Below are 23,971 nucleotides of genomic sequence, written 5' to 3' on the forward strand. Positions count from 1 at the left end.
TATAATTTAAATTTGATTGCAATGAATTGTATTGTAACCGAAATGGTATGAAAAAAATAGATATATAATTGATTTTCCTGTTGGAAACGGATGAAAAATGTCATGATATTAAAATTTTTGATATTTAATCGCACTCGTATTATTTGAATAAATAATAAAATAATAATATTAATATAATATAAGAAAGGCAAAAAGGTAAAGAAAGTTGGAGACACACTTTAGTAAGATCATACTTTTATATAGTATAAATATAAATTCGGGTCTTTTTTTTTTTGGAATAAATGGGGGGTCGAAGCCCTGCTTTATTAGAATTGTAAATCAGGCAATACAAAGTCGATACATGGTGGCCCCTACAACATTTTCAAACAAAACATGATGAAGTCCATATGGGTGTGAGTTAAAAACGGTGAACTCCAATCAGCAACTGAAGCTCGTAATTAGTAACTCAACTCCACAGCGGTTACCCTCCTGAAAGACATGCTCCACTAATACCTTTCAATGTCGAAAAATCAATGAAAGAGTCTCATGGATTAGAATTCCATTAGTGCTTCCATGGTGCTTACGAGGTGACCGGAGGAACAGAGCTACAACTTCTAACACCAACCTTCTGATACCAAGATCCCAAGCCAATTCGAGGCCAGTTCGAACAGCCCATAATTCAGCAGTCAGAGAAGAAGCAATCCCGACATTATAGGCCATCTGCCATCTTCATCCCTCAATAAGCCACCGGCACCTGCTATACCAGGATTCCCTTTCGCTGCACCATCTGTATGGAGTTTGGCCCACCCATGGACCGGCCTGATCCAACCTTCACATCTCCACACCTTCTGTCTCTTGACCGAACGCACAGGATTAATCTCTGCTGTTCGAACCAACAACGAAGCCCTTTTAACCACCACGATAGCACAATCGGGCGGACGGGTGAAGTTAGGCTAAAAAATCATTTTATTTCGCCACTTCCATGCAAGCCAACAGCCAACTGCAAAAACCATGGCCCAAGCATTGTTCTCAGGTCCCTTTGTTGTAAGGGAGAGGTGGTGAATCAACCATCGCTCCAAGTTACTGAGAAAGAAAGACGACCATATGCTATTTGGTACTATCCTTCTCGAAACAGCCTCTGTGATTGGGCAATCACGAAGCACATGTAAAATAGGAAAATTCACCATATACCCTAACGTCGACATTTATTCTTAGATCTATCTCAACCTTGATTTTTTTCCTGAGGTATCTTAACCTTAATAGTTTGATTTTAAATCTATCCCGCCTTAAAAGTTCTATCTATTTTTAACAGAAATGCTTACGTTTATCCCAACCTTTTTGTTTTTTTCTCAATTTTATCCATTTTTTTATAATTTCTCAAATTTATCCCATAAAAATGGAAAAATATTAAAAGATTGTGATAGATTTGAAATCCACACTCTCTTCACATAACGGGCCACGTCAGCATTCTGTAAAAAATGGACGGAAGTTTTATGGCGGGATAGATTTGAAATCAAATTATTAAAGTTAGGATACCTCAGGAAAAAAAAATCATAGTTGGGATAGATCTAAGAATAAGTTTCAACGTTAAGCTATATAGTGCAATTAATTCATGTAAAATTGATTCAGATCCCGAGTTGCACAGAGGACAGATCCCCGTCCCTCCCAAGCCTCACCTCAAACGTGCTTCGTTCGTGAATAATCTCCCATTAGCAACAACAATCCATAAAAAATATCCTCACCCGTTGCGGTCCTTGCCAGGACCATAATAATTTCCATACAACCTTCTCCTCATTAAGCTGACCGTGGAGAAGTAGATCGTAAGCAGACCTCACAGAGAATTGGCCAGTTGTCGGAAGCTTCCAAATTGCACTGTCCTCACCCCTCTCAGCCGACGGTAGAGGGATCGCAGCAATGGACAATCCGAGCTGTGTGGCAGCAGACTAGCAAATAATTCCCATCTCCATCCACGCCCGTGCCGATTCGGGTCTTTCAATTGGTACCTTTGGGTAGCTTTCACATAAGCGTTTTGAGTAAATCTTCAACTTATGACCGGCAAGCCCTTTGCGGTCCCTCCATTAATATTTACATACATTTATGTAATTACTCAATAACAAATTTACATTCTGTAAATTATACTCCAACATTTTTTTTCCATTAGACTCCAAAGGTAATTGTAAAGTATACTACCGACAGTTTTATTTTCCTCGAACTCAAAAGGTCTTTTTCATATCACTATTATTTATTTCTCTCTCTCATATATATATATATATATAAAAGCGTGCCCTTTTATTTTTTTAAGAGAATTTCATGAGTCCTCCATATAATCAATGGGCCCTTTTATTTTACATGTGTCTCCACAGCCCCAAATTCCCAATTGAATTATTTACTAGGAGATATTTGGGGAGTATTATCTGAGATTGCCCTTACGTCCGCCAATACTTGATAATGTGCTTGTCTAATGCTTTGTTTGTCTTATTCCATGTTGCTATCCCATGTTCAATTCAATGTACACCACAGCATTCTATTATACAGCTGAATTAAGCAGAGAATAGGAAAAGCCTACCTTAGATTTTCTGTTGCAAGGGAAGAGAGACTGACTAAGAAAATATGTTTGGGGAGATGTCGCATGAGGTGGAGGTTCAAGTGCCGGCCTCCGAGGCCTGGGACCTCTTCGGCACTCTCCGCATAGGAAAGCTCGTCGCCAACCTCAAGCAGCTGCTTCACGGTGTCGAACTCGTCCATGGCGACGGTGGAGTGGGCACCATCTTTGAGCTGACCTTCGCTCCCGGTAACTTCCCATCACGGCCTGTTCTCTACGCCTTGGAATGATTACGCACGGTTCTTTAATTAGTTCTATACGACGGTCTCTGCTTGAAGGAGTTTCGGCATTAACATCTTACAAGGAGAAGTACACCAAGGTCGACAATGAGAATCGAGTCAAGGAGGCGGAAGTGATCGAAGGAGGGTTCCTGGACTTGGGATTCACCCTGTACCTGGTCCGCTTCCAGGTCTTCGAGAAAGGTCAGTCCTCCTGCTCCGTCAAATCCACTATCGAGTATGAACTCCCCGACGAGCTGGCTGCTAGTGCCTCTCTGGTCAGCATTGAACCGTTCGTGATGGTCCTAGATCTCGCCAAGGAACATCTCCTGAGCCTCCATGGCAACAACAAGGCCGGGCCAGTCAGTTAACTCAGCTCGTTGTCACACGGTGCATCAATCGATGAGTTCCCATAACTGAGACCTATTATAATGAATCGCTGGTACCTTGTACTCCTTTATCTCCCACAATAACATTAATTAACGCATCTCCTATCTATGAACAATATTACCGTGCATATAATATTTGTTTTTTTTTTCTCATACTGTTAAATCGAGTCGCGATACCAAATGCATTAATTAAATCTCGACGTCTATATTATGATTGCCAACTGGATTGTCGATCAATCCAATTGTTGGGGTTTTGATTGTATCCACTGTTGGAAATTATGGCTAATGGGTGAATGAGGAAATTGTTCACAAGTTAATGACTCTTAATTTTCTTGGTGGTTACAAGAAATGAATGGATTGTATTAATGAATAATCAAATACCATTAACACATATATTGAATATATGTGAGTTATTCCCCATAAAAGGAGAATAGGAAGAGTCATGGAAGGATGAAACCCGTAGTCTATAAAGGCACATGCATCAAATTAAATCAGGAGAGCCTCCTGCCATTTTGCTTCCTGTTGCCGATTGGAAAAGGAAAAAAGAAAAGTCTTCCCTTGGTTGCAATTCCCTAGAGAAAAACAACTTCCTTTTACTGAGATCAAAAGGAAATTGCACAAGTGGTCGACTACAATTTTCTACGAAGGATTCAAATTCAAAAGTGTTCATGCTTCTCTTCGAGTTCGCTGAAGTGTTGCTGTTTGTGCTGCTACTTCGTTTGTTGTCGTTTTACCCTGGGAAACGATTGTCCACGTGACCTCAAGCACCCAGGAGGAGACAATTCTGTTTCAAGGGGTTTGTGTCTAATACAGGACTCGGCTCTCTCATATCTTTCGATTTCGCCTTTGTTTCGGTTTGAATTTCCAAGTTCTTACACTAGTGAAATTCAGTTAATTTTATAGTATTCTATTTGTCCGAATAACTATTTGAATTATTGTTCAATTTTTGTGACTTATTACGGCTAATTATAATTTTGATTACAATCTTGAAACAGAATTTGTTATTTGAACGATTCGAATGGCGTCGGGGAACGATGGAGATACGACCAACAGAAGCCAGACTACTGGCTCCGGCCCTGCTCCTATCTTGCCTAACCATTTGGTTAGCCAAAACGTGGCTGCTCCCTCGATGGTCCCTGTGAACCATGTCGAGAAGCCTGAGAAGTTCAATGGGTTGAACTTTAAGAGGTGGCAGCAAAAGATGCTATTCTACCTCACAACTCTGAACCTTACAAGATTCTTGACTGAAAATGCTCCAACCCTATCTGTGGGGGAGTCAGATGTGCAGGCTCTCAGTGCAGTTGATGCTTGGAAGCACTCCGACTATCTTTGCCGGAATTATATCATGAATAATCTTCATGATTCCCTGTATAGTGTCTATCAGGGGTTTATGATTGCAAAGGAACTATGGGAATCATTGGACCGTAAATATAAATTAGAGGATGCCGGTGCGAAGAAATTTCTCGTCGGACGATTCCTTGATTTTAAAATGATGGATTCAAGGACCGTAATGAGTCAACTGCAGGAATTTCAAGTGCTCTTACATGAGATTCAGGCTGAGGGGATGGCTCTAAGGAAATCCTTCCAAGTGGCTATTGTCATTGAAAAGCTACCTCCTGGTTATAAGGATTTCAAGAATTATCTGAAACATAAGCGAAATGAGATGACAATGGAAGATCTTGTTGTCAAGTTTCGAATTGAAGAAGACAATAAAAACTCCGGAAAAGATCTCATCCTCCCTGCTGCTAAGGTAAATGTCATGGAGTAAGGGCAAAGCTCCAAGAACAAAAAAGGCAAGAAGAAGCTGGGTACGAATGGAGGAATCTTCAAGCCCAAGTTTCAGGGGAAATGCTTCAACTGTGACAAGAAATGTCACAAATCTGCTGACTGTAGGCTCCCAAAGAGGAAAAAGGACCATGAAGCAAACGTGGTTAATGAAATAGCTTAAGATGTGGCAGACATCAACCTATCTGCTGTGGTTTCAGAGGTGAACCTCATTGGGTCCAACCCAAAGGAATGGTGGCTTGATACCGGTGCCACTAGACATGTGTGCTCAAACAGAGACCTATTTACAATGCTTGAACTGGTCATTGGGGAGAGGATCTATATGGGAAACTTTGTCCATTCTGCTATTGAAGGTCAAGGAAAGGTGGTCTTAAAGATGACTTCAAGAAAATAGTTGACTCTAAACAACGTATTGTACGTACCTGAGATTCGGAAGAATTTAGTCTCCGAATCATTGCTGAACAAACATGGGTTCATGATGATTTTTGAGTCAGACAAAGTTATTTTTTCCAAGTCTGGAATGTACGTAGAAAAGAGATATGTTTGTGATGGGCTTTTTAAGCTCAATGTAATGACCATAATCAATAAGAATTCTGATTCTTCTGCGTATTTGATTGAGTCTCCTGATTTGTGGCATGGAAGACTAGGTCATGTCAGTTTTAATACTTTGCGTAGATTAATTAACTTGAATCACATACCTACATTCCGAATTGATTCACAGCACAAATGTGAAATTTGTGTTGAGGCAAAATTGAAAAGGTCACCTTTTCAAACGATTGAAAGAAACACTGAGCCACTTGATCTAATTCATAGTGATGTATGCGATTTAAAGTTCGCAACAACAAGATGGGGTAATAATTATTTTATTACCTTTATCGATGATAATACAAAATACGGTTATGTATATTTGTTGAAAAGCAAAGATGAGGCCATAGAGAAATTTGTTCTCTATAAAAATGAAATTGAGAATCAACTCAACAAGAAAATCAAGAGATTGAGGAGTGACAGAGGAGGCGAATACATAACTCCTTTCGGGAAATTCTGTGCACAATACGGAATTATACACGAAGTGACTGCATCCTATTCACCTCAATCGAATGGTGTTGCTGAACGCAAAAATCGCACGTTGAAAGACATGATAAATGCGATGATATTAAGTTCAGGATTACCTCAAAATATGTGGAGTGAAGCAATATTGTCAAGCAATTACCTATTAAATAAGGTACCTCGAAAGAAAGGGGAAAAGACACCTTATGAATTATTCAGAGGTAGGAGACCATCCTATGATCACTTGCGAGTGTGGGGGTGCTTGGCAAAAGTAGTCGTTCCGGCACCAAAGAAAGTAAAGATCGGTCCTAAGACAGTGGACTGGATCTTTATTGGCTATGCACATAATAGTAGTGCTTATCGATTTCTTGTGCATGAATCTAAGATTCCCGATATACACAAGAACACGATAATGAAATCAAGGAATGCATCGTTCTTTGAAGATGTATTTCCATGTAAATTGAATGAGGCATCGAGTTCATCGAAACGAACCTCACATACTATGAATGATGGACTTCATGACGTAGATCATGAAAAATCATTCGGGGATGATTTTCTGACATATTTGTTAGAAAAGGAACCACAAAGCTATGCTGAAGTAGTGAATTCCTCCGAGGGACCTCTCTGGAAGGAAGCAATCAAAAGTGAAATTGATTCGATTCTGCGAAATCACACTTGGGAATTAGGGTCCAAATGGATCTTTAAAAGGAAAATGAAAGCAGATGGATCCATTGATAAGTACAAGGCCAGGCTTATAATTAAGGGATACAAGCAAAAGGAAGGCTTGGACTATTTTGATACTTATTCTCCTGTGACGAGAATAAATTTCATTAGGATGATACTTGCAATTACAACACTGCGTAATATGGAAGTTCATCAAATGGATGTGAAAACAGCTTTTCTAAATGGAGATTTAGATGAAGAAATCTATATGGAATAACCGAGGGGTTCATGGCTCCAGGAAAAGAAATGAAAGTCTGTAAATTGGTCAAATCATTGTATGGGTTGAAACAAGCGCCAAAACAGTGGCACGAAAAATTCGATAATACAATGATTTCCAAAGGATTTAAGATCAATGAGTGTGATAAATGTGTATACATTAAAGAAACAGAAAAATGGTTACTTCATTTTATGTCTCTACGTGGATGACATTTTCATTGTTGGTAGTAATGATAGAATGATCAAATCTACGAAGAATATGATGAATTCGAGAATTGACATGAAAGATATGGGACTCGCTGATGTGATTTTAGGAATTAAAATCATGAGAATATCAGATAGACTAATTTTGAGTCAGTCACACTACATAGATAAAATTCTGGAAAAATTTACCAAAAATGATTCTGGAATTTCAAAGACTCCAATAGACAATAATCTTCATCTATCAAAGAATAGAGAATAGAGTATTTCTCATTTAGAATACTTGCGGGTCATTGGAAGTTTGATGTATCTGATGAGTTGTACTAGGCCTGATATTGCATACTCGGTTAGTAGACTCAGTAGATATACGAGTAATCCGAGTGGAGACCATTGGAAGGGAATTATAAGGGTACTTAGATACCTTAGATACACTCAAGATTATGGGCTGCACTATACTAGATATCCAGTTGTCATAGAGGGGTACAGTGATGCAAACTGGATATATGATATAACGGATTCGAAATCCACTAGTGGATATGTGTTCACACTAGCAGGTGCAGCAGTTTCATGGAAATCCTCGAAACAAACTGTTATCGCTAGGTCTACAATGGAATCTGAGTTTATTACTCTGGATAAATGTGGAGAAGAAGTTGAATGGCTGCGCCATTTTCTAGAGGACATTCCTAAATGGGAAAAACCTGTGCCACCAATTTGTATCCACTGTGACGGTCAAACGGCAATTGGAAGGGCATAGAGTAATATCTATAATGGTAAGTCTAGACATATACATCATAGACATAATATCATTAGACAATTAATCTCAGTTGGAATTATCTCTATTGACTACGTGCAGTCAAAGGATAATATAGCGGATCTGCTAACCAAAGGGGTAAGTAAAGAGCAGTTTGAGAAGTTGTCAAAGGGAATGGATTTAAAGTCCATTAGAGGAAATGTTTTATAGCGAACACCCAACCTAGCTGACTGGAGATCCCAAGATTTAGGTTCAATGGGACAACCAAGTTATAGAACCGAATTAAATCACTGTGGGGGAAAAAATTCCTGGACCATTCCTTGATGAAACAGTGATAAACGGATAAGGCTAGCAATCTAAAATTGCTTTAATGATATATGAAATCACCTATGTGAGAGAGAAGTGAGGCTGCTTTAGAGGAGAATTTCTATGGACTTAATTCTTCAGAAACTCTTGCAGAACCAGGACGGTGTTCCATGGCAAAAATGGACACAACTATGAGAACCGAAGGAAGTCAGTTGACTCCTGTGTGAGGTGTGTGATATCTTTACACAAAACAGCGGAACAATTCAAGGACTTCGTGTCTATTGGACTGCCAGTAAAGTACATGCATTTTCACAAGGGAAGGTTCAAGAGTGGTGACACCTACCTATCCTATACAGGTTCAATTGGTGAACACTATCTACGAGTCGAAACAAAACAATTTCCATTCATGTGGGGGATTGTTGGAAATTATGACTAATGGGTGAATGAGGAAATTGTTCACAAGCTAATGGCTCTTGATTTTCTTGGTGGTTATAAGAAATGAATGGATTGTATTCATGAATAATCAAATACCATTAACACATATATTGAATATAAGTGAGTTATTCCCCATAAAAGGAGAATAGGAAGAGTCATGGAAGGATGAAACCCGTAGTCTATAAAGGCACATGTAGCAAATTAAATCGGGAGAGCCTCCTGCCATTTTGCTTCTTGTAGCCGATTGGAAAAGGAAAAAAGAAAAGTCTTCCCTTGGTTGCAATTCCCTATAGAAGAACAACTTCCTTTTACTGAGATCAAAAGGAAATTGCACAAGTGGTCGGCTACAATTTTCTACGAAGGATTCAATCTCAAAAGTGTTCACGCTTTTCTTCGAATTCGCTGAAATGTTGCTGTTTGTGCTGCTGTTTCGCTTGTTGCCGTTTTACCCTGGGAAACGATTGTCCACGTGACCTCAAGCACCCAGAAGGGGACAATTTTGTTTCAAGGGGTTTGTGTCTAATACAGGACTCGGCTCTCTCGTATCTTTCGGTTTCGCCTTTGTTTCAGTTTGAATTTCCAAGTTCTTACACTAGTGAAATTCAGTTAATTTTATAGCATTCTATTTGTCCACATAACTATTTGAATTATCGTTTAATTTTTGTGACTTATTACGGCTAATTATAATTTTGATTACATCCACAACCAATTTCGGATGTCTCAGAGCTCCGGCAACCTAAGCTAGCTATATATGGGCTTGAGCCGGAAAATAAAAACTATTGCAAGGAATGGGAACAATCATCACAAATAAAAATTGATAAAGGATTGAAATACGACACATTATTTCTATCACAAATACCCTTGGAGACTTTATCGGTCGATGAATCACTGAAGCTCCTAATTAAAGTTAGAAGAGTACTCGTGTTCTTCGAACATTGGCAAATCAAGAAAATCGTAACACCCATTATAACCTAGTCATCTCAATGTCCTTAATTGTTTCATATATGATCAATGTTTACTTAATATTTTTTTAACTTTATTAATTTGTAAATATTACCGTGATATTTTCTAACGATATTGTTCGGCTCCAAATGAGAATACGTTGTAGGAATTCTACGGTGGTCTTCTAGCTAGGTAAAAAAAGCCATCCATAAGTGAAGCAGTCATGGAGAATTTTTTTTTTTTTTTAAAAAGCTTTAGGAAGCCAACTTTGTTGGGCACAAATTCCTATTGGAAAATAATAACCCAACCCCATTTGTCTTCTAACAAGATAAAAATAAATGAACTAGAATATATTTTTCTTGCCAAACAAGCCCTTTCGGGTCGATGAGAAGATAGTTGCCAAACCCCATGTCTATACATTTTCTAAGCTTTCTCTTAATGGACATGAGAAGCTACCCTCATCAAAAGCAGGCAACAGAGGTACAAGTTCAAGTTGAGACCGTCCACCAAACATATTGATTTCTTATAGAATATCAAATAGTTCATAAATTTCAATAGCGATTGAGAGACCGTATTTTCAAATGTAAATTCTAGTATTATCTCTTGATATAAAATATGTTCCTCGCACCAAACGTGCTGTAAATTTTCCCACTTTAGCATGTTCATGAGAATCTTGCTATCTCATGATGGGGAAGGATTGTTTGTTTTTCATTTGAGAGTGCTGCTATTGATGCCAATTTCAATATATGTTAACGTGTGTTTTAGACTTATTATTTTAAGACCGTTGAAAAGACACATGATTGATTAAAGTATGAAGAATAGGACAAACAAAAGTATTTTCATATATATATATATATATATATATATAACATATATAGCTATCGATATCTATAATACCTATATTTTTTTCAGTAACTAATGATTGATTAAGGCATAAAAAAGAAATCATAAATAACTTTTACATTAAAGAATCACTTGGTGGTGTAACTTTCAACTTCCCAAAGTATTCTTTAGTAAAATTTTTATAATTAATAACAACCATCAAATTATAAATATCCGCCTGTGGGATCCGGGCCGGGCCTAGCAAAAGCAATGAACTGTGATGGACTTGTTTCTTGGGCTAAAAGTAAAAGCTAGGCCCAAAATTATTACGGCTATAAAATACGGCCCATGAACAAAAAGACCAAATTGCCACTCAACTGGTCATCCCCATAGCAGAACACTGCACGGAACGAAAACCCCTTCTCTCTCTCTCGCTGTCGGGGCTTGTCTGTCTCTCTCTGGTACCTTCTTCTTCGCGTTCGACTTCCTGAGCAATCCTCACCACCACCGTCGCGGACCGGTCGCAGCTCGTCCGTCCGGCTAATCTCTCCTATCTTCGATTTGCATATCTGAGTGCGTGGGGCGATCCTTCTGCCCTCAGCAATGGCGACTGTGATGCAGAAAATCAAGGACATCGAGGATGAGGTACTGTGTGCTGTGTACTCTAAATGCCGCACGAAGTCCGTTTATGTTCAATGTGCTAGTATTATTGCGTGCCCTTTTGAGGTTTAGTCGATTGTGTTCTGGGGTGGCGGATGTAACACTGGCGTTCCTATATCCCGTTTAAAAAAAAAAGGAAAAAAAAAAAGAGCAAAGCTTGTTTAGAAAATGGGTTCTTGATGATTTCCTCAGCTTTTAATGGTCGAGGTATGATGTTGTCCCAACTTAGTGGAGTTTTAATGGTTATGAGACAGGACATGTTGGTTTCTTAATCAATTCATGTTCTGAAAGGAACGTTTTTGCTGAAGGGAGCTCAGCATGAGGTTTGGATATCTTCAAATATCTTCCCGCAAGTTAAAAAATGGGATATTCTTTCGTATAAAATTGTTCTTTGTGCGGGGTGGTAATCATTTCAGCCAGAATTGGCGTCCATGGTTTATCTGTGCAATGTATATGTAAAATGTTGAGGTTTGAGTTTCTTTCCCTTTTTGTTGTAATGATCAATGAATCTTTTTGGACTTATTTTGCCATTTATTTTGTCCCTTTTATCATTCGAGTGTTTATTTCTGCTAAATGTCCAATCATATGCACGAACTTCATCATGCTGGTTACTGAATGCCTGTTCTATATCATTCTTCCATATGGTACCAGGATGAAGTTTCAGTGATAGATTCATGTTTTCGAACTTAAACGATGCAATTCAATCTGGAATACTGTCTTTATGGATATTTCTGTTGATAGAGTATGAAACTAAATGATTTGTTATTCACTGTCTCGCTGTTATTCCTTTCTGCAGATGGCAAGGACCCAGAAGAATAAGGCTACTGCCCACCATCTTGGCTTGCTTAAGGTACTTTTGCCTAGTAATACATGCTAAAATCTTTTCAGTCGTTTGGAGAAACTTGTTTGTCTTTGACTATATTTAAATTAATATCTTCAGGATTATACTGTTTGTTTATCTCTTACATCGTACTGGTCTAGAGTTTTCACTGCTTCTAGCTAAGTTCTGGTGTCTAGGTCCACTTTCTTCCGTGGTTATTGAAAAACTAATTAGAAATAATGATTGTTACATACAGGCAGCGAATATCTTTTTAACTTAATCCATTTCAAAGAGATCTGACATGGACCTTTCCTGACATAAATGTTAACCATTAATCTCTTTAGGCGTAAACTGATCTTTTTGTCATTCCTTTTGTCTTAGGCTAAACTTGCTAAGCTCCGGAGGGAACTCCTTACACCTACTACAAAAGGAGGTGGTGGCGCTGGAGAAGGTTTTGATGTGACTAAAAGTGGAGATGCAAGAGTTGGTCTGGTTGGTTTCCCTTCAGTCGGGAAATCTACTCTTTTGAATAAGTTGACAGGGACATTCTCAGAGGTAAAGTTAGTGATATGAAGTTGCTGTATTCTCAAAAATAACTTTGATACAGATAGACAGAGACGTTACCATGGTAATGTACGTTTGCAGCCTGAATAAAAAAATCAAATCCCTAAGGGCTGGCCTTGTGGCTATTAATATTCCGAAACATTAGCAGCACTTATTGCAGCCTGCAGGTGCTGGTGTGTTTTGTATCTTGTGTGAATAATATCTTTTTTTTGGGTAATATCATGCATGCAGGTTGCTTCATATGAATTTACTACGTTGACTTGCATCCCTGGTGTGATCATGTACCGAGGGGCTAAAATTCAGGTATTTGTCCTTTTGTTTTAATGTTCACCAAGATATTCCAGTCAATGACAAGATCTAACTGGTTGCCTTTACGTTAAATTGGCAGTTGTTGGATCTTCCTGGTATTATTGAGGGTGCCAAGGACGGGAAGGGTAGAGGTCGGCAGGTAAAGTATTGCATTAGGTTTCCACCTTATTTGCCAATTATTCTCTGAAGGTCTTTCTCCAGCTCTATTGTCTAGAATGTGAAGGACAACTGGCTGGCCATCTACCTTTTAAAGCATGTTCATACTGTGGGCCCCTTATTAGTGATGTTCTGTTTGGGAATTAAAGGAACTTCTTTTTGTCGTGGAAACTGGAAAGAGTTGATAAGAATGACACCACTGATATATGAGACAATAAAACTAGATGAATGCATTGATAACAGAACTTTTAGATCAATAAAGACAGTGATGGTTGAAACTCGAGAGGAAAGTGCACGATACATCACTAATAGTTTCTTACAGTGATGCTGGTTTTTCAGTAGATGAGCTCTTGCTGTTTAAATAATCCTTCATCACAAGCATGTTTGTGGAGGCAGTCTTTGAGGCATTTTATAGAAGCAAGCGGTCTGTGACTACTGTTAACAGTGTGTAAATTGTCTTTCAGGTGATTAGCACTGCAAGGACATGTAATTGTATTCTAATTGTTCTTGATGCAATAAAGCCAATAACTCACAAGCGTCTGATAGAAAAGGAACTTGAGGGCTTTGGAATAAGGTAAAGTTTTACCCAATAACTTTCTTCATCTGTGGATCGATGTAATGTCTAATAGGGTATGTGATTCATTGCTTTCTATGACAGGCTGAACAAGGAGCCCCCTAATCTGACATTCAGGAAGAAAGATAAAGGTGGAATTAATTTCACATCGACTGTTACGAACACCCTTCTGGATCTTGAAACTGTGAAAGCAATATGCAGTGAGTACAGGATACACAATGCGGATATCACTCTGAGGTATGACGCTACGGCTGATGACCTTATCGATGTTATTGAAGGAAGTAGGATATATATGCCTTGCATATACGTTGTAAACAAGATCGATCAAATTACACTAGAGGAGCTGGAGGTCCTGGACAGACTGCCTCATTACTGTCCTATCAGGTAACTCTCTCCACACCCCCCCCCCCCCCCCCCCCCCCCCCCCCCCCCCCCCCCCCCCCTCCCCCCCACAACATTCTCTCCCTGAAGTATTTAACTATTCCTAGGTCTTAATTTATGGAGATATTTTATTACTTAAGTCGCACTTCTTGAAGGTGTCAGGCTGCATGAAATTGGGCATGGGAGTATTGTATACTGGCTGATCTTTGAACTTGATTTTGATACATTTTGCTCTTGGAACCGTATGCCATTAAAGGAAAACATTGAACTTTGTCTATTATATTTGGTGAGAAAAGGAATGATAGAGTATTTAAGAAGAAATCCTCATCCATTCAAGCTATTGCCCTACAGATTTCCCGAGGTGTAAGGGAGAGGGTTGCCTCCATCCTGAAGCTTGATGCTAAGTTGAATTCTTGTTGTTTTACTTCTTGTTTGAAATTGTCAGTGCTTGTATAGGTCTTTCACCTTTTTAGTCCCAGTCTCTTTTTTTAAAATTGGGGTTTCCAATAAACTGATGTACAGTTTTATGCACATGGTGGAATGATAGCTAGACACTTATTAAAAAAAAAAAAGAGAGAGAGAAAAATTGAACGGTGATGTCCTCTTAAGTTTCTTGGCAACCTCCGTAATCATTTTGATGGTTATGCAGTGCTCATCTGGAATGGAATCTTGATGGTCTTTTGGAGAAAATATGGGAATATCTTAATTTAACTCGAATCTACACGAAGCCGAAAGGAATGAATCCTGATTATGATGACCCTGTAATTTTATCATCGAAGAGGAGGACGGTGGAGGACTTTTGCCACAGGATACACAAGGACATGGTCAAGCAATTTAAATAGTAAGTAACCATTCTTGCAGAGTCTTTGGTAATTTATTTTTCTACATTGTGAATCGAACTATCATAGTTATCAGTGCCATGCATCACTGTTCGGTGTTTTGAAGTTGTCCTCAGTGTTCATATGCATGCTCTATGTTTCATTTTGTTCGGGTGTGATGGATAGATTATCCCTATAACAGTTGTGCATTTCATCGCATTTCCATTCCCTTGTCATTTGATCATACTGAATGGGCCAAGACTACTCGAGTTTTTATTCAGCAACGCGGTGATGAAGTTACTTCGCACTGTTTCCCACCTTATAGAGCCTTACTTTGTTTAAATGATGCAGTGCTTTGGTCTGGGGATCAAGTGTCAAGCACAAGCCTCAAAGAGTCGGCAAGGTGACTACTATCTCCTGAACTATCAAATTGTCATCCTCATAATTGTTATTTCTTGTTTGCCTTTTTTCCTGAACTATTGCCACTAATCTGGCTACTTCATAACAATTTGCATATATTTCTGAATCAGGAGCACGAGCTGGACGATGAGGATGTGGTTCAGATCATCAAAAAAGTTTAAGGACTCGAATATTCGAGAGGATGGGAACCTATATATGTTAGTTGCAGCTGCTGTTTCCTTGGAGATGGTTTCTCTGAGTTTCTGTTCTGCCCTTAAGGCACTTTTGAGTTACTATGTTTAGCAAATTTTGAGGGAGCATGCAGGGCATAGTAGTCTAAGGTACAAGTATGAGGCTTTGTAGTGTAAATCCAATCCCCACATGATGAAAAGCCCCTTCGAGCTTGGCTTTGGTTTCTCTCTGATTCGGTCTCCGCTGAACCTTTCTATATGGATATTCGAAATTCTCGAAGAGTCGAAATAAGGTCGCACTTTGAATTAGATTTTTCTGCTATAGTTAAAGAGTGATCTATCCGTTTGAATATATGTTCTCTGTATAATGTACAAGATGAAGTCGTGATTATTGAGAAGGTAAAACTTCCAATATGTATATGTCGGATTCGGGTTCCAGAATATTTCAGTTACAAGGGGTGTCTATGGAACTGTTGACCTCTGGAATTCAATAGATCATGAGTGCATCCATATGTTCATTTCCACTGACTAGTGATTCCGCCGCTCGTATTCGTACGGAACATATCCCTCAGCGGCTATGGATGTATGGAGCTCAACATGTTCAGGGCATGCCCATCACTATTGAGGGACTTCGAATCCAAAACTTCGATAGAAGGAAGCAACTTTTTGGGTGATGGACTTGTAATGTCACGATAAAGGAGCCATAATAACTCGATGCAACAAAAACACGATAACTACGCGGCTCTGACTACGGCTGATCTTCTGGGGGCAGCTATCAGATTCCGACCAGTACCTCGAGACTGAACCGAACAGGTTCGACGAACACAGATAACATTTCTCTCATGGGCGTGCCTTAACTATTGTTCCCCAACATTCAGGCCCAGCCCATATTTTAACCTTCTGCAAGGCCTAAAGCACATGTAACGCTGCTTCTCTCCTTCTCCGGCGTGCGGCGTGCTCTTCTTCCATTGCCGAGCTTCTACCCCCTATGCCGCTGCTAACGTCGTCGCCCGACTGAAACGCTAAAGGTGCCAACTTTCGTGTTACTGTCCCGTAAAATTCGTCGGTTTCTTGCTTAATTGCTGAGTATCGTAGGTTGGAGATGGTTTCTCTGACGGTCCGAGCAGCTTACATATGCGTCTGTGTTGATTTTGGTCTTCTAATTAAGCGAAACATTTGTCTGATATAGTAGTTTTAAGTCATAGGAAGCTGTATGAAGTAAATTTATTGTTTGCCTGCTCCAGTATTGACTGCTTGTTATTTGTTCTTAAGGTAATAAGGGATGGGTGGAGTCATTCTCGGCATGCCGGGATCATGGGCTAAAGTCTTCCGCGAAGCGTCTGATCACTATACCACGAAAATCGGGGGACTCCCTGTTAGTAGTTCTCTCCCCGTCGGTCATCGTTTTTGTCATGCTGTTAGAATTGGACTGCCACAGTTATTGTGCTTCTCATCCTTTCGTAGGACTGGCCTTTTCCTCGGGAAGCATTGGAGCTGAGCTTGCTCGAGTGCAGAGTTTGCGGGAGTAAACTCTCTCTCGTTGCGCAGGTTTTACCTAATAATTTCGATCCGTCAATTACTGGACTGAGGAACTTTATTTGCATTGAGACTGTTGATGCTGTGTTGGTCTTTTCAGGTTTATGCTCCCATTGCTAACGGGGCTTTGATGCTCGAAGAGCGTGTCCTATATATCCTTGGGTGCTTGGTGCCGACATGTGGAAAAACACCCTTAAGGTCTTTATTGATAGAGAATTAGTTCAATTCAAAAAGAATATGCAGGTAAAGACGAATTAAATTTGACTTGGTAGTTCTTTTTTGTTTCTTGTGACCTGAAGTTGGCGAGCTCTCCGAGTTCAGAAATCTTGCTCTCGAGAGGACAAATCAGATGCTGCTCGCGGGACTGCAGTACCTGACTCTGAACCATCAGGCTCAGTGAGGGGGAAAAACTGGTGGGAGGATTTTGATGAGGACGATGATGACGAAGACGTGGATTTGAAGCAGCTGGGAAGAGCACTTTCAGAAGCCACCATTGCAGCATCAAATCATAAGAAACAAAATGGCCATTGCGATTCTTCTACTGCTAAAAGGTCCTCAACATCGAACTCAAGTCTGCGAGGCAATGACTCTGATGCAACTGGTAAGCTGGTTGCTTCAAACTATTTTATGGAGATATTGCTCTCCTGTTTGTCTAGTGTACATCTACTCATGAGGCACACCCTCTCGGGGTTGATTGCAGTTGTCCCTTGCTTTTATATATACTCCCAAGAGGAGACCTCAAAGGCTGTCGCATCAATTTCCTTGAACTGCTCCTCTCTCTCCATCATGGAGGAGAGAAGCAGTAAAGATGATGATAGTGCACGGGAAGAAGCATGGGAGGAGGAACGTTATGAATATGATAAAGCCTTGACAGCTGATCGGACATATCTCAAGTTCAAAAAACGATTGGATGCTAATCCTGAGCAGTGTTTCAGGTACCATACCCTTTATGGTGTGCTAATTTTTGTTGCTGTATTGATAGTTGAAGTTCATCTTCGGTTTGTGGATAACTGAAGATGTTCAAAAGACGTGCTTTAATTTTAATTTTATGTTTTTCCCTTTGCTCCCCACTGCTGAAAGCTCCCAAAGGATAGTCAACCCGATATTGGTGTGAAAGCAGTACACATATGCCAACAGCAAAATCTTGTAAAGTATTTTTTCATAGCAGAACAGGTTTCGTGAAAGATCAATGGAGAAATGTGGAACCATAAAAACGCTCAGGAGAAAGCTTTATTTAGATTACCTGCTAGTATTACGAATGTCGAGTTTTCTCTGTTTCATTTTCCAAAATTCTATATTCATGTCTCCCATGTCTCTCTGATGTGTTTTAGATACTCATATGGAGGAAAGCCTCTACTGGCTGAAAAGGCAGACTTGAAGAATCCCGGCAGTTGTGGGCTTTGTGGTTGCCTGAGACACTTCGAGATGCAGCTCATGCCCCCATTGTTGTACTTTGTACAGGAAGAGGCTGATGGTCGGCTAAAAGACGGACTTGAGAACTGGAACTGGATGACCCTAATGATATATACTTGTTCGCAGGTGAATTTTCTTCTTTCCATGTCACTTTCTTTTGCGTTACGAGCTTTGCACTTGCCTGAGCTATGCTATAGTTTTACTGCTTCTCGCATCCCTCTTCTGTGTAGCGTTATATGTAACCCAATCTACTTACAATCACAGAACTGTCATGTTTCGCAAAGCAAGGACTCCCGTAGAGAGGGTTGGATCATTGCCGAGGAAACTGTCCAAGTACAGTACGAGAGAGCCATGTCTGAACCAGCTCAACTTGGTTATTTTTCATGATGTGTATTTGTATAGAAGCGAAACGTTCTGCACCTCGGGAGAATGAGCAAGTTCACATTTTTTTAAGCTAAGTTATTACTTGTATGATGTTAAAGAAAGTATAAAATTATTTGAGAAATCTGAAGTTTGTTCAACATTGCTCATCACGTGTTCTTTCAGCAACTACACAGCTCTCAGTAATTTTCCTGGAAGGGATAAAAAATAAAGATCTAACAACAATGATGGAACAAACGCACATCCATTAAAGAGGATGAGATGCCATCAAAGCATCCAGACAGGACTACAGTAGGAAGATCTTTAGCTCATACATGGCATGAATATTTGAACCCTCTAAGTGGTTTAAATTCAATGTTTATGCACGTCGAACTTTCTTAAATATCTCAAACACACTATTCAAATGTCTTGATAAGTGAGAGGTCATTCAGCATTTTCTCAATTGCCTCCTCATCGAGACCCCGACCTTTGGTCTGCACATTGATAGAGGCGTAAGATCAGCAAGATATTTTTTATAAATAAAAGACCAGACTCCCATGTATCTTCTACGATGCAATGACAAATAATGCAAACACGCAATTGTCCAATCTTGCACAAACCAAATTTAAATCAAAGAAGATAGTTAACGTCTGGATATGTTTGAAAAGCAAGCCATGGTAAATACCAACTATCATATGCCACTCATGGAACACATGGAGTGGGGTGAGTTTCAGCGAAAGTCCTCGTTTACCTTCATTGATGGCACCATAGCAATTGCTTCTTCCACAGTCTCAGGGCAAAGATTGCCAAGAACACAAAGCTGCACCGTAGAACATCATAATATTGTCAGATTTGCCTGTCAAAAAGATGACCTATAATTTTATAAAGCAAGGTGCAATATTTTTGGAAAACAAAAAGAGATAATGCACAAAAAATCAAGTCAGCACATTACCTCGAACTCAGTCAGGTGATATCTACTGAGGATTCTGGTCATTGGTTAAGGCTCCAACAAGTTTTAACAAGACATTCAATGTTCCCATTGGTACTCTCCATGATGTTAACTAAATAATTAACAAATAATGAAAGTAACGTGTTGATTGACATAAGGTTCAAAATACTAATGCCCAAGTTATCAGTACAACTTTTATGTATCAGACCAAAAGTTACAAAGACCAAAAAAGAAATGTCCAGCTACAGGATACTCTCGCACTTGTCTGACAGCATCGGGATTTTTATAGCGACTGAAGCGTTTCACATACTGCAATGACTTCTCAAAGACCCTGCAGGAAGGAGATTAGGCACAATAATGCGTCACATTAATAACAACCAGCTGGTCAAAACGTAGTATTATCTGACACAAATCCTACATGCAATTAACAATTTTTGTCTGTCTCACTGCAAGTAACAAGGTCTACATTAACAAAACCAAAATCCTGATGGGTGACCTTGGTAACCATTTTATTTGAGCTCAGACAAGTTAAAATTTTACTCAATACGCTCTACCATATAAGAAGTTAAGAGATGATCCATTGTACTCACGGAGCAAAGAAGCTCAAAAACATATCATCCTTTTCATGATAAAAGCAATTCCAAAATTTCAATGATAATATTAAAAGGATTTAGATACTCACTGGGAAACTTGATTAAGTGGATCCTCTGACATCTGCCGAAGCTGCTCATACTTGTGTTCGAGAATTAAGGATACTTCACAGTTCATCAGACATTTTGCCTTCAAAAACTCTGCCACCAAACAAGGTAAAAAAAAAAAAAAAAGAGTCATCGCCACCATTGCAGCACCAATCACGGAACCTTATATCTTATGGTCGCATTATTTGCAATAACCTATTAGATAAACACATTATTGAGCCCCAAAATTTGTAGCAGTAAGAGATAATTACCGTCCCCGATTTTGAGCTCAGCGGCATTTTCTTCCTCTTCTCCGGACATTCTGCACATCAATGAAGGAACCCTAGGTCAAATCGCCCAATGAAAAAGAACCAAAATTGCCGCAAGCACCAAACTTCCCAATCAATACATCAACTAATCCACTCAGAAAGCTCTCGAAACATCTCCAAAACCCCATCGTTGTTCGCCACTCAAGAAGGGGGGCCCGGGAGAGGTCGCGACACTGGTCGATCAGGGGACAAGATAAGAGTAATCCCTTTTGCTAGATTTCTTCATGAATTGCATCGGCAAGAAATGTACAAGGATCGGAGGCCAAGCTCGACAGGATCGCTAAGATTCATAATTTACCTGATTCGCAAGACCTAGGGTTTTGCGCGCGCGAGGGACAGAGAAGGAGCGCGCAGTACTGCTATGTGCCAAAGTCCGTCCACTGCCAAAGGAAGAGAAGAGACTGGTGCTTCTGGAGAATTTATAGGTTCCAGTTTGCCGGTCGGAAGCTTAAGAAGTTGGGCCCGAGCTCAACACATGTGGGCTGGCCCAGGATTCATTAACAATCCCGTATGCCTTGGCTTCGACCGGCGAGTCGCGACTTCATGTGCTTGATCAATCAAACTAATTTTTCAGCACTTAATTGAGTTCAACTTGATTGATAATACGAAAGAAAAACTGACTTAACTTGATGATCCAATAAAAAAAGTGCTTGATGATTAAGTAGGTGGGGAGCTACTTTTTTCTTTTTCTATTGACTTGCTTAACTGGGGCTTTTACACCATATTTACAGTGAAGCCCCTAAACGTTTACATGATTTGCAAATCAATCCACTCGGCTTTGGGATAGAGAAAGGGGAGAAGGAATTTTTTGGGGGGAGGGATGGGGGGCTCCGATTCTGGACACCATCACCCTAATAGAGGCGCTAGTGGCCGGTGGGGGCCATCATCGCCCGGGATCGAGTTTCTCTCCCTTCGACCAAAGAGAGAGAAAGCTCGGCTGCCAACAACTTCTTCTTGGGCGGTGGTGGCCGGGATGGAAGCCACCACTGTCCCCTTCTTCTCCGATCGAAAGCCCTTGATCTTTATTTTTTTTTTAATTTCTTGCAATTGTCAATATTTTTAATTTATAAGATTAAAATAAAATGTGGGCAAAAGTGAAAAGATGTTAAAATAGTGGGCATTATCTAAATCTAATTTTAGCCATTATAATTTTTACCCAACTAAACACTTGTCACTTAATCAAATAAACACTTATTCTATTTAGATCTTAAATTTTTAACTCTTTATTTTCAGCACTTCAAATTAAGTCCAGACAAATACAATTGAAGTATCTGTATCCTAGTGCTGCTCAGGCTAGGTTGATACTCGAGTTATAATTCGATCCAAGTAATTAGTCATCTATGTCATGAGCTCTCAAGACTCATCAGCTCAGAGGCTACGGAGCAGCAAGCAAGCTTCTTTATGTTTGAATCAAGCTTCTCCTCGTCCTTGAATTATACTGCGAATCAACGGAGAACAATGTATCAGGTGGAATTGCGGTCCTTCATATCAGTATACTATACGTATAACTAAGTAACTGATAAATTTCGTGCTAGATCTCAAATATAAATGAAACAAATCACTAGATTAGAACCAGACATTAGGCCCCCATTAGTACACGAGAATGTAATAGAATGGAAAGGGAATGAAATAAATCTCATATAGTGACACTGTGATCATATTTATAGAAAAATAGTGATTTTTAGGTTTAAATAGAGAATATGAAGGAGTATATTTAATTGGTAAACTTATTCTTTAAGATATTATTCTATATATTATATTTCTAGATATGTATAATTAAAAAGAAAATATGTATCATGCATATAAAACTTAGTAGAAATGAACAAATAAGCATTCCTTAAGTTTTTGGTCATTCTATCATTTGAAGAGAAAATGCCTTCCAAATGGAGTGATCATTTTTTAACTCATAAAAATGTCACCATATAAGTAAAAGGAGTGAAAGGATGAGATTTTCATTCATTTCATTTCCCATTTGATTATTGTCGATATAGATCTATTTTTTTTTTCCCTTTGTGCAACAAGATTTGATTTTTTTTTTCTTGTGAACCTTGAAGATTCATTCATAAAATGTAAACTATTACATGACATGAGTATCAAGATAAAATGTTCAAGAAACGAAGACTACAAGATCAGAATAATCAAACCCTCCTAGGCACACTACATAGGAAAAATAAAGGTCAAACACCTAGCAATATATAATAGATACAATGTAGCAGTAATTCGAAGTCCATATCAAAACCCTTTGTCGTCACACATGAACTCCAGTAGAAATCAGGAAAGGATCCTCAAACCATATATTCATGTAGAACTTAGCCATCTGATATTGACATTCCGAAGAGGCATCGACATCAGAGCAATCTATGAAATTTGATCTTGTTGCAAACCCTTTTACCGACAACAATATATAAACTTTTTCCTCGTCACGAATTGGTTCCTGCATATTTGGACCAGAGTCGCTCTCTCTTCCTAAGCAGCACTGGTCGTAAGCAAATCAGTCCAATAGTCAAATTCTGGTTGGCAGATGAAAAGATTCATTTGTAAATCAAGCTCATCAATGGGTGTTAAATTCTAATTATTGCTTATTGTCTTTACTGGGTTTTATTATATATTGGAATGATTTAGACGTTATGGGTATTATGCGTAGTTATTTAACGATTGTTATTCGCATTACGTTTTGGGACTTAAGGTTTTAGAACTCTAAATATCGATGTAATCTCAGTTTGTGAGATTGTGTGGGAGAAACCTCCACCACCATATTAATGAACAAGTCAAAATAAAAGATTTAGTTTTCGTTTCTAGAATTCTCTGTTATTTTGAGTCGTTACTGTCTCAGTTTTAAGGAGGGGAATAAGAAAACAAAAGATTGTGATATAAGAGAGCTGCTAGGATAAGGAGCCTCTTTAACAGTACACTTTTAAGGAGGTTCTAAAAAACGATAAGTTTATTGCTATTTAATAAGAGTCTTACTGTATTCAAAATAATAAGTTTTTTACAAAATAATAAGTTTCTTACTATTTAACAGTAGTATAATATATTTTGGTACTCATTGTTTTCCATAGGTAATATTTTTACCATGTGTATATGCTATATATTGCGACACCTCCATGTATCAATGTGTGAATATATATATATTTACACATACATATATACATACATACAAAAAATACTGACCCATATTGGATTAAGCCTTCCAACATCCATATGGTATCAGAGTTAGGTTATTTTTTTGCCCCAACTCTACCGCTTTCGTCCTTATCTCAAATCTTCCAAACACCCAAGGACCCGACTTTCTACTTGTAGGCTGCAAAGGACTCCAATTAGCAAAATGCCATGGTAGAAGAATTCAATACTCTAATTTAGAATGGAACATAGAGCATGGTGCCACTAAACCCTAGGGTCAATGTGGTTGGGAGCACATG

The 23,971-nt window shown here is 39.0% G+C and overlaps 4 protein-coding genes across 4 annotated transcripts; 3 read left to right on the forward strand and 1 right to left on the reverse strand.

Annotated features, from left to right (window-relative positions):
- Positions 1-2,514: 2,514 nt before the first annotated feature.
- On the forward strand, positions 2,515-3,321 carry LOC116198579 (S-norcoclaurine synthase 1-like). The gene is made up of 2 exons (XM_031528763.1): positions 2,515-2,770; positions 2,860-3,321. Exons 1-2 carry the CDS (start codon positions 2,590-2,592, stop codon positions 3,168-3,170), a joined length of 492 nt encoding a protein of 163 aa, XP_031384623.1. The 5' UTR covers positions 2,515-2,589; the 3' UTR covers positions 3,171-3,321.
- A 7,496-nt stretch (positions 3,322-10,817) lies between these two features.
- Positions 10,818-15,781, forward strand: LOC116199623 (developmentally-regulated G-protein 3). Its single transcript, XM_031530061.1, has 10 exons — positions 10,818-11,061; positions 11,873-11,926; positions 12,278-12,451; positions 12,692-12,763; positions 12,849-12,908; positions 13,390-13,499; positions 13,584-13,883; positions 14,530-14,721; positions 15,050-15,101; positions 15,229-15,781. The coding sequence occupies exons 1-10, from the start codon at positions 11,020-11,022 to the stop codon at positions 15,277-15,279; spliced, it is 1,107 nt and encodes a 368-aa protein (XP_031385921.1). The 5' UTR covers positions 10,818-11,019; the 3' UTR covers positions 15,280-15,781.
- A 374-nt stretch (positions 15,782-16,155) lies between these two features.
- LOC116199622 (probable 20S rRNA accumulation protein 4) lies at positions 16,156-18,742 on the forward strand. The gene is made up of 8 exons (XM_031530060.1): positions 16,156-16,316; positions 16,561-16,663; positions 16,753-16,836; positions 16,925-17,022; positions 17,124-17,425; positions 17,525-17,759; positions 18,156-18,363; positions 18,502-18,742. The coding sequence occupies exons 2-8, from the start codon at positions 16,571-16,573 to the stop codon at positions 18,622-18,624; spliced, it is 1,143 nt and encodes a 380-aa protein (XP_031385920.1). The 5' UTR covers positions 16,156-16,316; positions 16,561-16,570; the 3' UTR covers positions 18,625-18,742.
- A 92-nt stretch (positions 18,743-18,834) lies between these two features.
- LOC116199624 (DNA-directed RNA polymerase II subunit 4) lies at positions 18,835-21,010 on the reverse strand. Its single transcript, XM_031530063.1, has 7 exons — positions 20,851-21,010; positions 20,496-20,545; positions 20,229-20,337; positions 19,800-19,877; positions 19,550-19,583; positions 19,349-19,417; positions 18,835-19,091 (listed from the first exon to the last, which is right to left on the reverse strand). The coding sequence occupies exons 2-7, from the start codon at positions 20,542-20,544 to the stop codon at positions 19,014-19,016; spliced, it is 417 nt and encodes a 138-aa protein (XP_031385923.1). The 5' UTR covers position 20,545; positions 20,851-21,010; the 3' UTR covers positions 18,835-19,013.
- Between the last annotated feature and the right edge of the window lie 2,961 nt (positions 21,011-23,971).

The sequence above is a fragment of the Punica granatum genome, chromosome 3 (assembly GCF_007655135.1).
Source record: "Punica granatum isolate Tunisia-2019 chromosome 3, ASM765513v2, whole genome shotgun sequence".
Taxonomy (NCBI): Eukaryota; Viridiplantae; Streptophyta; class Magnoliopsida; order Myrtales; family Lythraceae; genus Punica; species Punica granatum.